The sequence below is a fragment of the Podarcis bocagei genome, assembly GCF_964188305.1.
Source record: "Podarcis bocagei genome assembly, chromosome: 12".
Taxonomy (NCBI): Eukaryota; Metazoa; Chordata; class Lepidosauria; order Squamata; family Lacertidae; genus Podarcis; species Podarcis bocagei.
This window is the reverse complement of record NC_138137.1, coordinates 60,648,581-60,665,676: the sequence shown is the minus strand read 5'-3', so window position 1 is coordinate 60,665,676 and position 17,096 is coordinate 60,648,581. Positions and strand designations below refer to the sequence as shown.

Genomic DNA, 17,096 nt, shown 5'->3' with positions numbered 1-17,096 from the left:
CTTCGCCTCGCCTCTCTGCGCGTAACCCTTCTGCGCAGAGTGGGCGTGCTTAGTGGTGGTCCTCCACCCTCCTCACTGACTTCACTGCCAGAGTCTCGGAGCCTCTCCTCCGAGATGCTCTCTCTCTACCCTTACTCATTCCCTCTCCTGCAGAGTCTGGAAGCCTCGCCTCCCCCCTCTGCTCTGATGTCAGTTCCCTGACACATATCAAATCCAATTTTTCCTTTTTCAATAAGTGAATTCCCCCCCCCTCTTGTCAGGGGAGTCTAATATTCCAACTTAGCACCTGCAGAGACATTGTAGGATTGTTATGCGTCTCCTCCAACTGCACCCAATTCTTGGTCTGTTGGTGGTAACACTTCTCGTTTGTCCAATTCCAATGGTAGCTTTGTCAAATCCAAAACTCCTGGTTTTGGTTTTGGTTCTCTTCCCTCTGCCTCTTTTTGTAGATTTTCCTCGTGGTCCTTCAGGAATCTCTCTTTATCCTCCTCAGATCTTATCTTCACCTTTTCCCCTCTATACGTGAACGACAGCCCCTGGGGGAATTCCCACCTGAAGATAATGCTGTTTCTTCTTAGTAGGTCCACCAGGTCTCTGTAGTTAGCTCTGAGGTCCAATAGGTGTTTTGGGATGTCTTTAAAAATTTCTATTCTTGAGTCTTGAATTTCCAGCGATTTCTGGTAATGTAGGCCTAATATTCTGTCTCTCTCCTCCTTTGATCTTGTAGCAAGTGAAAGTTAGTGGTTTTGGCTAGGTGCAAAAATAAGGATCAAACAGACTCAGCAATGGAGAATAAGAAGGTGAAGTTTATTGCCAGGCAATAAGGACCCAGTTTGGAATTGCTTCCAAAAGGAACTGGGACCCCGGTTGACAGAAATACAGAGGTCTTTATACCTGAGCAAATCACAGCAAATCATAGATCATGAGACAACCATGAGGGACTCACAATATTGTCAGCAAGAATCAGCCAATCAGCAAGCTGTTGTCACACTACCAGCTCCTGGTCAAGCACTGGTCAAGCACAGGGTTCTAGTTCTGCTTTCCGATGCTTGCAGTGACGCTCAGTCTAACCTTTCCCCCAGTTATGACAGGACATGGAGTTTGGAGATTTTGTGGTTTTGCTCTTCCTGTTCTGTAGATTAATTTAGCCTGTATCTGAGGGGAATTTGTACCAGAATCTCTGATTCACATCTTCCCCTTGTCCAGGGTACAAGGATGTTTTTAGGGGAAAGGTCGGTTCCTAACTTTGCTGTTCCAAGCAGTTTGCAGTTAGCTAAAGCACAGCTTCCCTTTGATTCAAAATGGATTATGAAGTACTGTAATCCTTGATTCGTGTAAGCATATATGAATATATATTGAATATATTGATTACTGATAACTGATTATATGGATAGCATGGGGGTAGCCCTTCTTCCTTGCCTCATTCCCCCCTTTTCAAGCTCAGAGAGAAGATTCATCTGACTCCTGAGCTTGAACACCACTCAGGACATCAGAATAAACCGTTGCTTCCTGCAGTGGGGCCTGTTCCTGCACTGGGACCTGTTCCCTATGCATTCGCTCGTAACCATCGTCTTCCTCTGGCTCATCTGGCACTGGAGGCAAGCTCTGTATATTGCCATAATATGAGGGTCAGTGAGATGCTTAACATTGCGGGCTATCATTCCCCTGAGCAAAGACAGACAACAAGGAATTACAGAAAGAAACAACAGAAAAACAAATCCTCCTATAGCTAAGGCGGTCAGAAGGCCATGCACCCATCCCTCTCCTGGTATCCACGACCATACCTTTTCCCAGGGATTCTGAGTGGGTGTGTTGTCAGCTACCAGAGACTGCAGTTTTAGCAATTGGTCCTCAATTGTCTTGTTGAGGTCGTGGAATTTAACCTGGCATCGACCTTTTGGGACAATTTTACAAAACCCGCCTGATCGTGCAAGGAGGTAGTCCAAAACCAATCTATGGGTCATTGTCAGTTGGTTCAAATCCTCAACCTCTGCCTGCAGAGAGCGCAAGACATGGGTGGTGGCATTGATAGTTTTCTCCAGCCTGTATGTAAGAGCAAACAGTGCCTTTCTATTTTGCTCAGAAACTATTCCTGGGTAAATTCCCATTGAGAGGAATCCTATAAATCCACCCCCAACTCTCCCTACAGAATTTGTCAGATAAATTTCATCTTCACAGTGTTCGCCCAGGGCCGCCCTCTTCCGTCTGCTTGCAAGATGAGGTACCTTGTGATTGACCTCCACTGCAACCGGAAAGGTAAATGCCCCTACACTGACACACTGGAAATTTCCTGGGTGGAAATTTGTCGCCAATCCATCATATAGAAACCAGAGGTTAGGATCTTTATTCATCCAACCAGAACAAATGGACCCTTGTCCAGTGAAATTAACCGAGTATTGAGGAAAGTATGGGTACAAATCTGAAGAGGTAGTACAGTGGTACCCCGCAAGACGAATTCCTTGCAAGACGGAAAACCCGCAAGACGAAAGGGTTTTCTGTTTTGGAGGCGCTTCGCAAGACGAATTTCCCTATGGGCTTGCTTCGCAAGACGAAAGCCCATAGGGAAATCTCCGGGGACCTGTTTTAAATTGCTGGTGGTCGGGAGCAAAGACTTTCGCCCACAGCCGGCCTTCAGAAGAGGTCCTGGACCTCTTCTGAAGGCCGGCGGGGGGGGCAAAAGTCTTTGCTCCCCCCCCCGCCTGCCTTCCCGAGACAGCAGAGACTTCTCCGCTGCCCCAGGCGATCTTAAAATGCTGGCGGGCAGGAGCGAAGTGTTCGCTGCCGACCCCCAGCATTTTAAAATCTCCCCGGGACAGCAGAGTCCTTGTCCCCCCCCCCAGCCTTCAGAAGAGGTCGGGGGACAGACTGTCCCCGGACCTGGTCTGAAGGCGGTTTCCCTAGGAACGCATTAATTGATTTTCAATGCATTCCTATGGGAAACCGTGCTTCGCAAGACGAAAAATTCGCTAGACGACAAAACTTGCGGAACGAATTAATTTCGTCTTGCGGGGCACCACTGTATTGCCCTGGTAGGAGGCATTGTGGGAACCCCAAAGCCAAAATTTATCCGAGCATTGGGTATAATTTCCCAGCCATCCTTTGTCAATGTGGTACTTAACTTGGGGCCAATACTTCCATTTGGAATTCCATACTCCAGTGGCATGACAACAAAAACATAGACCTTTTGTGGTTCTGGTATATCTGATATATCGGTAGGGGATGTCATTCATTTCCGTAGGTGGGGCTGCAAAGAGACCACTCTGATTGTAAAGTAGGCCTGCCAAAACAACATCAGGATCCTTGATTAATCCTGGTATAAGGGACATGTCTGCTACCTTCCTTGGGTGTTCATAATATAGGGTAGCATTCTCCCCATATATCTGGAACATGTGTTCAGCATGGTTTATAAAGACATTACCTACTACCATTGGGCCTCTCTGGAGCCACAAGCACATCAAAATCAACAGAAGCTTCATTTTCATTTTCCCCATGTATGCCTTCAAGGTTAAACCTTATCAGTTCTGGCTCTAGGTCGATGTTAATACTGTGATCCTTCTTATATACACAAAATACAATGATCAGGACCAGAAGGAGTGAAATTGCAACGATTATATAAGGTAGCAGGTACCAGAACATACCCTTTAGTGAGATATAGCCTCCCGCTCGGCCGCACCCAGTGGACTTATTAGTGGTCCCCAGGTTCTGGTCGAACTGGTGAGGTCAACTCACACTGTATACACTCTGCAACTGCTACCTTGAAGGGACCTGTGGGTGGCGGAGGAAAAATAGCTACAGTGACCAGTATAGCACCGGGAAATGCTCCTTGGGGAGGTGGGTAGGAGAAGCTACGTATGGCTCTCCTTGGTTCCCCTGGCATGTACTCTCCCTTGTATGTGAACATCTAATGATGTTTTCTTTAAGAGCGGACGCACCACTTGTCCTCTCGACCCGTGCCCATCTTGGCTGATTAGAGCGTGTCCAGACGAGGTGCGGGCCCCCCTGGGGGATATCATCAATTTGTCCCTTGGCACCGGGACATTCCCAGGGGAACTGAAGGAGGCAGTGGTGCGTCCGCTCTTAAAGAAAACATCATTAGATCCCTTAGATCTATCCAATTACCGCCCAGTTTCGAATCTTCCATTCCTGGGTAAGGTGATTGAGAGAGCGGTTGTTGAACAGCTTGGTAGGTTTCTGGATGAAACATCGGCTCTGGATCCATTCCAGTCCGGCTTCCGCGCTGGTCATGGGACCGAGACGGCTCTGGTCGCCCTAACAGATGATCTTCGTAGACAGCTGGACCGAGGCGGGTCGGGGCTGCTGATTCTTCTAGATCTGTCAGCAGCTTTCGACATGGTCGATCACGAACTTCTGGACCACCGCCTCGCCGACGTGGGGATCCAGGGCGCAGTCCTTCAATGGCTGCGCTCGTTTCTCTCTGGTCGGGGACAGAGGGTGGCGCTTGGGGGGGAACTGTCATCCCGCCACTCCTTGGTGTGTGGAGTGCCTCAGGGTGCGATTCTCTCCCCGATGCTTTTTAACATCTTTATGCGCCCCCTCGCCCAGCTTGTCCGGAGTTTTGGGCTGGGCTGCCATCAGTATGCTGATGACACCCAACTCTATCTGTTGATGGATGGCCATCCTGACTCGGCCCCAGACACACTGATCAGATGCTTGGAAGCTGTGGCTGGATGGTTACGTGGGAGCCGGTTGAAGTTAAATCCTTCGAAGACAGAGGTCCTCTGGCTGGGACGGGACGATATGGGATTGAGGGGGCAACTCCCATCTCTTGCGGGGGTGCAATTAGTGCCAGCACCGTCTGTTAAGAGTTTGGGTGTAATCTTCGATACCTCCCTCTCCATGGAGGCGCAGATTGCAGCTATAACAAAGGCGGCATTTTTTCATCTCCGCCAAGCTAAGCAGTTGGCTCCTTACCTCTCTCGCCCTGACCTAGCCACTGTGATCCACGCGACGGTCACCTCCAGACTGGATTATTGTAACTCGCTCTACGTGGGGCTGCCCTTGAGACTGACCCAGAAACTCCAGCGGGTGCAGAATGCCGCAGCGAGACTCCTTACGGGGTCTTCGCTGCGGGATCACATTCATCCAGTGCTATAACAGCTGCACTGGCTCCCGGTGGAGTACAGGATCAGGTTTAAGGTGCTGGTTTTAACCTTCAAAGCCCTACACGGCTTAGGACCCTCGTATCTACGGGACCGCCTCTCCTGGTATGCCCCACAGAGGAACTTACGGTCCTCAAATAAAAACATCTTGAAGGTCCCAGGCCACAGAGAGGTTAGGCTGGCCTCAACTAGAGCCAGGGCTTTTTCGGCTGCGGCTCCAACCTGGTGGAACGCTCTGTCACAAGAGACTAGGGCCCTGCAGGACTTGACATCCTTCCGCAGGGCCTGCAAGACAGAGCTGTTCCACCAGGCCTTTGGTTAGGGCACAGCCTGACTCCCTCCTTTGGCAATCTTTACAATACTTTAGTTTATGGTTGCCATCAATTTTGATTTTAATTAATTCTTATGATGTTTTTATAATGTGGCACTATTTTAGTGTTGTTAGCCGCCCTGAGCCCGGCTTCGGCTGGGGAGGGCGGGATATAAATAAAATTTATTATTATTATTATTATTATTATTGTCTTGGACCCGCTTGTGCCCAATCTGGTATGTAGAATTCCCAAAGAAAAAAAGGGATGTAACAACCGTATGCAGCTACCCAATCCACCCACTTGTCACGAATGTCCCCCCTTTTGTTCACCCTTGTTATTGTTATTTGTACTAAGGGTTTATATGCAAATTCTGGCTGGAATCTGGGATTGACTGAAATTTTAACTGGTAGGGGTCCTCCCATACGCTGGTGCAGCTCCCAAATCTTCCGGTGTGCGTAGACTCACTGGCTTCCAGGGTGCAGTGAGAACAGACCTGTAGTCCCGATGCCCGTGCTCCTGCCCACTTCTGGTGGGGCTAGGTGCAGGGGTTCCTGGTGAGCTTCAACTTCAGAGGGTCAGACGGGTTCAGCTCACAGTTCCAATGACCCTCAGACCGCTTCAGACGAGAATGATGAATCCACGGCGTTACTTCCGCTACTTTTACTGCTGTAGGTGTGGCCAGCAGAACCGTGTAGGGACCTCTCCACCGAGCCATCAGAGGTTCCAGTCTCGAACCCACACTCGGTCTCCCGGCTGAAAAGGATGAACTGGATCAGATAAGCAGATGGGAATGCATTGGAGACACCACCTGTTTAAATCAAGAAAAATACGAGAAAGAGCCTGGATTTGTTCTGCTGTTATCGGCCCCCCCACCTGAGTCAAGTCTGCTGGTTTTCCCATGGCTATTGGAGGTGGTCTCCCATACAAAAGTTCAAATGGAGAAAGTTTCAGTCTCTTTGTTGGTGAACATCTGATCCTAAACAAAGCTATAGGCAACATGTCTACCCATTTACAATGAGTTTCCTGGCACAATTTCGCTAATTGTGTTTTTAGAGTCCAATTCATCCTTTGTTTTTCCTGAGCTTTGAGGTCTATAGGCCGCATGTAGTTTCCATTGTATTTGCAAGGCTTTGCATACACCATCCACTATTGATGCAATGAACGCTGGACCATTGTCACTGCCTATACACCTTGGTAGACCAAACCTTGGAATGATCTCCGTTAAGAGGCGTTTTACAACCTCCTGGGCTTTTTCTGTTCTAGCAGGATAAATTTCAGGCAATCCTGTGAGAGTGCATGTGAAAACCAAAAGCGCCTTAAGCCCTTTTGCCTTTGGCATTTCTGTAAAATCCACTATCAAATTTTCCATTGGCATTAAGCCTGTTTGCTGAATTCTTGGTGGAGGAACTGGGCCTTGCTTGGGGTTGTTTTTTGCACACAGAAGGCATGCAAGTGATACTGCTTCCGCCAGCTGGGAAATCCTGGTTATGTAAAATTGCCTATTCAGGCTTTCCCGCAATGCTGTGGCCCCATAGTGAGTGGACTCATGATATTGTTTCACTATGTCCCTGCCTAAGGCTTCTGGAACAAATACTCGCTGGTCTGGAAGGATAAACCATCCATCCTGTGTTGACATTCTGTATCCCCCTTCCTGTTGGGCCCATTCCTGTTCTGCCTCCGTGTAAATGGGCTTTATTTGCTCTATATCAACTGCTGTAGGAAGAAGAGATGCTGTTATAGAGGCAGGTGGCGGTGGCAATAAGGCAGCCCATTTTGCAGTCAGATCTGCAAATTGATTTCCTTTTGCTGTTTTTGTGGTTCCTTTGCTGTGGCCTCGGCAATGTATGACCGCAACCTTTCTTGGAGCCCATACAGCTTCCAAAAGCGCTTCCAGTTCCGGGCCATATTTCAGCGCTTTCCCTTCTGCCCCTATGAGCCCCCCCCCTCTCCACAAGGCTCCGTGGGCATGTAAAGTTAAAAAAGCAAACTTTGAGTCTGTGTAGATGTTTACGCTACAGCCAGCTGCTAGCTGAAGAGCTCTGGTTAAAGCCACAAGTTCTGCCTTTTGCGCTGAGGATGAAATTGGCAGAGGCTGTGCTTCAATGACATCAGTTAGAGTAACCACAGAATATCCAGCTCTCCTTTGCCCCTCCTTTACAAAGCTGCTTCCGTCTGTGAAATATTCTACATCTGGGTCTTTTAAAGGCTCATCCCGCAAATCTGGACGGCTAGAGTAAATTGAGTCCATTACTTGAATGCAATCATGAGGTTCGTGATCCACTGACTCGGGGAGGGGTAACAAAGAAGCGGGGTTCAAGGTGTTTACAACTTGCAAATGTACTTGTGGGTTACCACACAAAAGCCCTTGGTATTTTGCCATGCGCTCGTTGGAAAGCCAATAACTTCCTTTGTATTCCATTAATGTTAACACCGCATGAGGCACATTCACATAAATCTCCTGTCCAAAGGTGAATTTAAATGCCTTTTTGACCAATAGGGCTGCTGCAGCTACTGATCTCATACAAGGTGGCCATCCTTTTGCTACTGCGTCCAGTTGTTCTGACAAATAAGCTACAGGTCTTTTCCAACTTCCCAATACTTGAGTCAAGACCCCTGCTGCCACTCCAGATCTCTCATGAACGAAAAGATAGAAAGCCTTATTTGGGTTTGGCAAGGCCAAGGCTGGTGCCTGCATCAGTTTCCATAATTTTGAACTGTCATGGCTTTCTGGGGTTTTCAATGAATTAATTTGTTCTCCCCATGCTCCAGACATTTGAAATGTGCTGGTTCCTCCTTCCGCTCCCTCTGTTTGTGTCTGCCAGGCTGACATGTCCTGGTTGAATTTTTCCTCGGGAGGGGAGGGTAACATGCTTTGATCTAAAGCTGCTGTTTGTTTTGGCTGGGAAGGCAAATCTGGAAGGCTAGGCACATCCAGCGATGCTTGAGAAGGTGGGGCAGCCCGTGAAGCACCGTTTGTGGCTTGCGGAGAATTATTTGTTGCTGGCTGAGATTGGCTGGGCTTAGGGATCTGTTGGGTTTGTCCTGCCATTACATTTTGACTTGGCAATACTTGCCCTGAAGGCGGCTGTATCGCTTGATTTCTGTTGCTATAATTGTATGGCGGTGGAGGGATTCCCTCCTTCTCTGAAGGTCCAACATAAATTTTCCTGTCAGCTGCAGAAGTTGTTATGGGTTTCCTGGCTTCCTGCCTTACAGCGAAAATCTCACAGCTGCTACTATTTCCTCTTTTAATCCTGAGCCAGTCCAGATTTTTCAAACAAATAGCAGTCCATTTAGAAATATAATAATACTGCTCCTTAAGTAAATCCGGTCTTTGCATTATTGAGTCCATAACTGCTTGACATAACTCAATCCTGAAGGCCCGCGGCCAAAATTTGACCTGTGAAGGCCAAATCTGTTGGCAATATTTCTTTAAAACCTCCTTACTCGGTCTGACCTCTCCTGGTTCTTCTGGAAAAACTCTTTTGAAATTCTCTATCATACATTCTAGGGGTGTACAGGCTTGAACTGGTTTTGAACATTTCCCCCCCATAGTTCTTTGCAAAAGCTTTCCCTCTTCACCAGGCAAAACTCTTTCAGCTAGGCAACTTCAAAAATAGGACAAGGAAAACCACAGCACACTTCCCCTTCACTTTCCTTGCCTTTCTGTGCTCATTCACAACCCCCCTTTTTTTCCCAAACACACTTCCTTTTTTTTTAAACACAGACCTTACTCATTCAACCACAGCACACACACCCAGCCCTTTTTGCCCCCCTTTGCCTGCGGCGAACAACTTGGCAGAGAATCACACACACAGCATTTCCCCCTTTTTCTTCCCCCAACCTTTTTCTGCAGAACCTTAGCCTCCCTTTTAGCAGACCCAGCTTCCCCTCCCTTTCCTTTTCAGAATCTCTTTTTCCCTTTAACGGGAGGTTACTAGTGGGTCGCTTAGAGTGGTGATCAAGCACTCATTTTTTATCTCAACTCACCGTGAGTTCCTTTCGTGGCGCGCCTTTCCTGTTGGCTCACGTTCAGATTCTCCCTCCTCGGTCCTTGCCTCCGTCTTGCCGGGAGTCCGTGCCGAAGGCGATTGCCTCCCTCCTTCGGAAATGATGTCCGATTGGCGCCTTTGGAGCGAGACAAAAGGTTCCCCGAAGCGTTCTCCCGCCAAGAACCGGGCCGGCTCTTTTTGGGTAAAAAAACCCTACTGGCCTGTATGATCCGAGCACGGCACCAAATGTAGCAAGTGAAAGTTAGTGGTTTTGGCTAGGTGCAAAAATAAGGATCAAACAGACTCAGCAATGGAGAATAAGAAGGTGAAGTTTATTGCCAGGCAATAAGGACCCAGTTTGGAATTGCTTCCAAAAGGAACTGGGACCCCGATTGACAGAAATACAGAGGTCTTTATACCTGAGCAAATCACAGCAAATCATAGATCATGAGACAACCATGAGGGACTCACAATATTGTCAGCAAGAATCAGCCAATCAGCAAGCTGTTGTCACGCTACCAGCTCCTGGTCAAGCACTGGTCAAGCACAGGGTTCTAGTTCTGCTTTCCGATGCTTGCAGTGACGCTCAGTCTAACCTTTCCCCCAGTTATGACAGGACAGGGAGTTTGGAGATTTTGTGGTTTTGCTGTTCCTGTTCTGTAGATTAATTTAGCCTGTATCTGAGGGGATTTTGTACCAGAATCTCTGATTCACGTCTTCCCCTTGTCCAGGGCACACGGAGGTTTGTAGGGGAAAGGTCGGTTCCTAACATTGCTGTTCCAAGCAGTTTGCAGTTAGCTAAAGCACAGCTTCCCTTTGATTCAAAATGGATTATAAAGTACTGTAATCCTTGATTCGTGTAAGCATATATGAATATATATTGAATATATTGATTACTGATAACTGATTATATGGATAGCATGGGGGTAGCCCTTCTTCCTTGCCTCATTCTAAGTGTGATCAGAGAATCCCTTACCTTATTCTTCCTGCCCTCTTTATTTCCTTTGCCAAGTCTGAAGGCTGTCAATATCTTAAAATCCTTTTCTGGGTCCAGGCCCCAAAATTCTTCAAATTCCTGAGTGAGGAATTCACACAGTTTGCCTTCTTCGAGTTCCGGTACCACCCTGATTCTTAAATTTGCCTGTTTATCTCTCAATTCAAATAAGGACAGTTGTGCCTTATGATCTTCTAGTTGTCTATTTATCGGTTGTAATTTTCTTTCTACCACCAGCACCTTTTCTTTAGCCTCATCGGCAATTTTCCTTGTCAATTTAGATTCCTGCAATAGGCGGTCAATCGCTTGAGTGTTGGAGCTAATAGTTGTAGTGTTTAAATCAATTTTTGTCGACAATTTTTCCAAAGCTCCAAATATTTTATCTAAAGATGCATTCAGTGTCTCTTCAGGGCCTATATTCTTTGCACCAGGCTGCCAAGTATCTTCCTTTTCAGGGGGTGCCACTACAGAATGTCTTCGTTGCTGATATCTGGTTTTTGGCCTTGTAGGCTGGGGTTTTTCCCTGATCCATTACTTTGTTTTTAAAACCTCAAGGTCATTCACACAGTTCAAGCCTCTTTTCTGATGGGAAAATTTTCAACCAGCTGTAATGGAAAAACCCCAGCTATGTCCCAGTCCTCCTCTAGGGGAGCACCTTAGCAACAATGTTACTTTCAAGCAAAAAAGTTACTTTTCCAGGCAACTTTTCCAAAGGCTGTCTTACTTTTATAGCTTTAACTTTCCAGCAAAGGCAACAGTTCAGTATAAGGCACCAGTTTCCAGCTCACATACAGAGTATTCACAAGTAGTAACAAATGTTCATAAACGGTGCAACACTTTCTTACTATTTCTGGCAGACCGATGGCAGGGATTAGGCAGTGGTCTTTCCCTCAGTTCCTCCTTAAGCCATAAATTCCTCCCCCCTCACTTCAAGAGGGGTTTCTTGAGTCTGACAGTGAGATTTAAAGTCCTTTCCACTTCTCCAGCTCTAGCTTCAAACGTCTTTGCTTTGATCTTATCTACAACAGCAGGAGACGGACTTCCTTTTTACATCTCACCACTTCAGAATCCAATTCAAAATTGCTGCTTCAATCAAAGGCCAAACAACCCTTTGAATTCCCAGTTTTAAAAGTCTTACTCACGGGTTGTAATTTTGTAATCCAAAGTTTCAAAGGAAAAAAGATCAGCGCTCTCCGGCAACAGCTGCGTGGCTTCACCCCTCAGAAGTAGCGATTGACTCTCAGCACCGCACCCCCCATTCCGCTCCAGGGCCCTTATCAGAGTCCTTTTGCAGATTAGAGAGGCGCTTTTGGTGCCCGCCGAGTCCCACGGCCGCAGGCTTCCCCCGCCTGCGTTTTTTTTTCAGGGTCCCCGCTTTGCCGTAGCGGCAAGACCCAGTTTCAAAGGAGCTTCTCCCTCCGAGCTAAAGGGAGACTGCCATTGCCGTTGGCGCCGCCTCCGGAAGCCTCCGGAACGAAGTTTATAATCTGAGGTACCACTGTGCTCTGACACCAGGATTAATTTTGCAGTAGAATTTTTAGGGTTTCTTATCAAGCAGGAGGACACTGAGAGATGCACCTCAGATTCTTTTCTTATAATATTATCGGACTGAGCAAGGCAACCATGTGGGTGGCAGGATTATGGTGACTGATGCAGGCCTTTGACCAGAGGCACCATAAAGAACTGTAAGGAGGTCCCAAAGGGAGAGATGTGTCCGAAACAGGGATGCTGAGAAGGTGCATGAAAAATGAGCCCTTGAGCTGAAAACTGACTTTTGGAGTATCTCATCTTTTTCTTCTTTCTCCATAAACAAAAGATGTTTCTATCCCACTTAGGGTAAACAGAGGCAGAGATCTGCATTCCTTCTCCTTCCCTCTGTTTGCTACTTTCCACATGGACAAAACATTAATTGTATCTTGCGATGGCTCCATGTCTCTCTGCTCCTCCTTGGAATTTTTGATCCCGGCCTCCCCTGCATTCTTGTGCTGCTCATGTAGAAATCTTGGCCACCTTCTTTGGTACTGCAGATTAGTATACTAGATTTTCTCTGAACTGCCCAGCCTGGGCTGTTGCTTGTGTCCAAACGAGTCACTTTAATCTATGAACTTTCTCAGTTACCTTGAGATAAGAAGCCCTCAACTTGTTTCAGTCTCTTCCTTGTTATATGGTCCAAGAGAAGCACATTTTGGAGGTGGGACGCAGATAATAACTAAGAAATGTAGACTTGCCCCTGTCCCCTGGGCATGGAGTGGTAGGGAGATGAATAGTATTCCCAAGGACAGAATGAGGAAGAATATATTTCTCTGGACCAGGTCTTATGCAAATTGCAAGATGCAAGCTTTAAACTCACACAGGGCTCTTCTGTATGTTAGCTGGTCAGACAAAAACAAGGGAAAGTGAGCAATCCACAATAATACTTAGAACTGTATGTATCTGTACTCTCTTCCGCTTCCACCTGATGGAGAAAACTATGTTTACCACTAAATCCTTGGCATAGTTGCAGCTCTGGAAGTTATGATGTAGAGGATATTCAGAGAGCTCAGCCCCGTCCCCGTGCATGAATTCAGTGAGCTCATGGGGTGGAGGAATGGGATATTGTCTTCCAGCCCCAGTCTTAAGGCCGCTCAGCAGTGCCCTCTGGCAGACCCTCTCTGTTACGTAAGCAGAGTCACACTATATTTTCCGCACTATTAAGACCACGGCAGGGGAGGGAGCAATAACTGAAACATGCAAGGCTTCTTCCCTTGAGAATGGTCTTTTCTGCCCTTCCCAGTTCAGCTAAGGAATTGGAAGCTGATAGGCATTTTCCCATTTCCCTCAGTGGGGAAGAAGACATCCAGAGCTTTGGACAGTGAGCCAAAGCCAGCTCCATCTTGGGATCTGAGGCAAAGAAAGTCCCAGTCCCAGGGGTGGCCATTCGGACTGGGGGAGGGGTGGGAGGCAGGGAGCCCAAGAATGGGCGGAGCCAGAACCACTGATGGGCGGAGGCAACTCTCTCTGTTGTGGTGCCCATCCTCCTCCCTACTGACATCTACCAAGGCAACTCTGAGGCTGCGAAGGAGGAAGATGTTCACAGCTGCGCCCTAGAGCAGAAGGAAGGAAGGAACGAAGGAAGGGAGGGAGGGAGGGAGGGAGGGAGGGAGGGAGGGAGGGGGGTTAGGAGCAGCAAGTGGGGGCTGGGTGGGGCAGTGTCCCTCTTGCCCCAATTGACCAGTCTCCATTCTGGGGCAGCCGTCAGTGAGGGCCATTCCTGTTATGCGGGACCCGCCATTTCTCCCCAAAACATCCTTTCCTTTCAGCACATACTGGAGGGAAATGGTGGCCCCATGGCTCCCCAGAGAAATGTATCCTATGGAGAAGCATATCAAATATGAAGGGAGCAGATCCTCCGAACTCCCTTCAGATGCCACCTGTGAGTCTGAGGGGGCCATCATGGTTGCTTCACAAGTCCATGACTCTCATCCTCTGGAGCTTCACCAAAGGTTGAGCTAAAGTGTCTTTTGGAAGAGGCAGAGACGCTTTTCATTTGCTACATTAGATATAATGTTTTAGTCATTGAGAATTTGGGAGTCGTGGGTCTGAACATGAGCCAGTGGGGTGGCATGGAACATAAAAAGAGTGAAACACACACATCATGGCCAAATATTTGGGACAGCGGACACCTAGGAAGATCCTCTAATTTGGAAAAAGAATTCTGTGAGGCAGATTTTTTCTTTTTTTTGGGGGGGACACATTTCTGCCTAATACAGAAAGCTCCCCATTGGCTGATTCTGTTTCCTTTTGCTTCCGATCTAGAAATCCTAAATATTGGCTTGTGAATTTTTCTGCTTGTCTGAATATGGCTGGGAGAAGCACAGGTAAGACCGAGCTGATTTGATCTCATTCTCCCAGATTCCTGGATGGTGTTGGATGGAATCAATGTAACCATGGGAGAGACATTAGCTTGATTCATGGTTTATTTCCAGACCATATTCAAGATGCTCACATTGGTGTTTAAAGCCCAAAATGACACAGGCCTTATACCTGAAAGACCTCCCTCTTTCCCTGTAGACCCTCTTTGGTGCTACAATTGGTGGAAGGGGTCCTCTTGGTTATTCTACCACCCCCAACAGTTCAGGGATGGTGGAATCCCAGGGCCTTCTCTGTGGTGGCACCCAAGGTGCATCTGGAGCCTTCATTGTGCAGCTTCTGGGGAATGCTGAAGGTGGACCTCTTTACTCTGGCTTTTGAAGCTTGAGGTGTCTATAGGACACACCCTGTTTCTGTAATTGTAAGTTGCTTGAAACTGCTTTTAATATTGTGCTTTATTGTTGTAACCCACCCTGGAACCTTGGGTGAAGGGTAGGCAATTTTTTTAAAAAAAACCATTATTATTATTATTATTATTATTATTATTATTATTATTATTATTATTATTTATTATACAAAACTAACTAATTCACACTACCCAAACAAATCACAGCATTTGGATGCAGTTCTCCAAACAAAGATGTACAAAGAAAGCATACATGCTTCAGTATATGTGTGTGTGTCAGGGGTTTGTGACTGTCCCATGGGATGGGGGCTTGCTCACCATCTCTTGCCTATTTCTTGTAGAACGGAGGATCGCCCTGGTCGGCAAAACTGGAGCTGGGAAAAGCGCAACCGGAAACACCATCCTGGGGGAGAAACTGTTTAAGTCGGCCGTCTCTCCTTCCTCAGTGACAAAAGAGTGCCAGAGAGAGGACACGGTCATTGGTAATAGGAAAGTTGTGGTGGTTGATACGCCTGGCTTTTTCGACACAACTGGTCCAGATGATGCGACTTCCGAGGAAATCAAGACCTGTGTGAAGTACATCTACCCAGGAGCCCATGCCATCATACAAGTCATTCAGCTGGCTCGTTTCAGCCCAGAAGAGAAAGCCGTTGCTCGGTTGATCCAGAAGATCTTCAGCTGCAAAGCCAAGGACTACATGATCATTTTGTTCACCCGCAAGGATGAGCTGGAAGGTAGGCCTTTGAAAGAGTTCTTGGCGGAGGGAGACCAGGATCTGCAGAACCAGATCGCTCAGTGTGGCGGGAGATGCCTGGCTTTCAACAACAAGGCGGAAGGGCAGGAAAGAGAGGAGCAGGTGGCCGAATTGTTTGAGATGATCGACCACCTGGTTGAAAGGAACAAGGCAGCCCCCTGCTACACGGAAGAGATGCTAGAGAAGGACAAAAAAATGTTTAGATTCCCGTGTAACATACTGTAATAGAGTATGCCATGGCATATGGGGTTCTTTAACCCACTTCCTCCCTGGCTCCATCTATTGTCCTCTGCAAATCTGTCTCAGAGCAGTTCTTAGTCTCAAAGGAAAAAAACAGGTGAGCACCATTCCCCTGATATATTTCAAACACGTGGTTTGAAAGCAGTAGTAAGATGCTGGAATCCACCAATTTAACCTTGGACCCAAAGTGGGGACTGCCTCCTCCGGCCTTCTGGAGGAGGGAGGGACTTTTGTGTCAACACCCCAAGCAAACCGCCCAGCCCACTGAGAGAGGCAAGGGTAGGCATTGTACACTTCCTGAGGAAATATATTTCTTCATCTCAAATCGCTTTACATCATTTGGTGTTTGCCCTCAGAATAATCTTGTTAGAGACACCATTTACCCATGATTCCCATTTTACAAAACGGAGACTGAGGCAGGAGTGTTACTTGCCCCAGTCGCCTCCCGGATTGAGTTTGTTTTAATCCATAAGAAGACCAGCTTTTGTTGAGAGGAGTGGACTGCCTGACTCTGGGTTCCCATCTATTACTTCCCCATGCTCAGTTTTGCAAATTTATAAGAAAATGACATTACAGTGGTACCTCAGGTTAAGTACTTAATTCGTTCCAGAGATCCGTTCTTAACCTGAAGCACCACTTTAGCTAATGGGGCCTCCTGCTGCCGCCGTGCTGCCAGAGCACGATTTCTGTTCTCATCCTGAAGCAAAGTTCTTAACCCGAGGTAATATTTCTGGGTTAGCGGAGTCTGTAACCTGAAGTGTATGTAACCTGAAGCGTATGTAACCCGAGATACCACTGTAATGTCTTGTTTGCTGTGGGTTTGTAATTTTTCTTATTGTCCATTGCTTTGACATGTCCTAATAAAATTTTTTTTGCAAATAAATACTTGCCAATAAATAATCTTTAACTCTGCAAATAAACAATCAGTGACACTGTGTGTGTGCAAACCAGATGTGAGAAATATTTGGCTCTCCAGATGTTGCTGAATACCATCATCCCTGGCCACTGCCCATGACTGCCTGGGCTGATGGAAGTTGTGGTTCCACAACTTCTGGGGGTCCAATGTTCCCCACCCCTTATTTCTCTGCCTCCCTGTGAAATGCAGACCCCTTTTCCAAAGATGGGGAGCTTTCACCAGCAGCTCGTTTCTCCAGCCTATCGGTAAGGCAAGTGCTGGTGTTCTGTTCTGGCCACCTCACCTCAAAGAGGATCTTGTGGAGTTGGAGAAGGTTCAGAATAGGGCAAGCCAAATGCTCAAGGAGGATGGAGCCACTCCCCTATGAAGAAAGGTTGCAGCATTTGGGACTTTTTCGTTTAGAGATAAGCCGAGCAAGAACACTCACTCTGCTTTGCTTGTGCTATGCAGAATTCTATAAGCATCTATTATGTTGCCTCTTGCTCGGCTTATCTCTTAAACACTTAAACTCACG

General features: G+C 47.2%; 1 protein-coding gene across 8 annotated transcripts in view; it reads left to right on the top strand.

Moving 5' to 3' along the window:
- Positions 1 to 16,589, top strand: part of LOC308569663 (GTPase IMAP family member 7-like) — a 162,793-nt gene extending 146,204 nt beyond the window's left edge. For all 8 annotated transcript variants that reach the window (XM_081163858.1, XM_081163859.1, XM_081163862.1 and 5 more), the window contains 2 exons: positions 14,213 to 14,274; positions 15,014 to 16,589. In XM_081163858.1, coding sequence (XP_081019984.1) covers positions 14,256 to 14,274; positions 15,014 to 15,651 — 657 coding nt within the window. In that variant the 5' untranslated portion in view covers positions 14,213 to 14,255 and the 3' untranslated portion in view covers positions 15,652 to 16,589. The remainder of the gene's footprint in view (positions 1 to 14,212; positions 14,275 to 15,013) is intronic.
- The last annotated feature ends 507 nt before the right edge of the window (positions 16,590 to 17,096 follow it).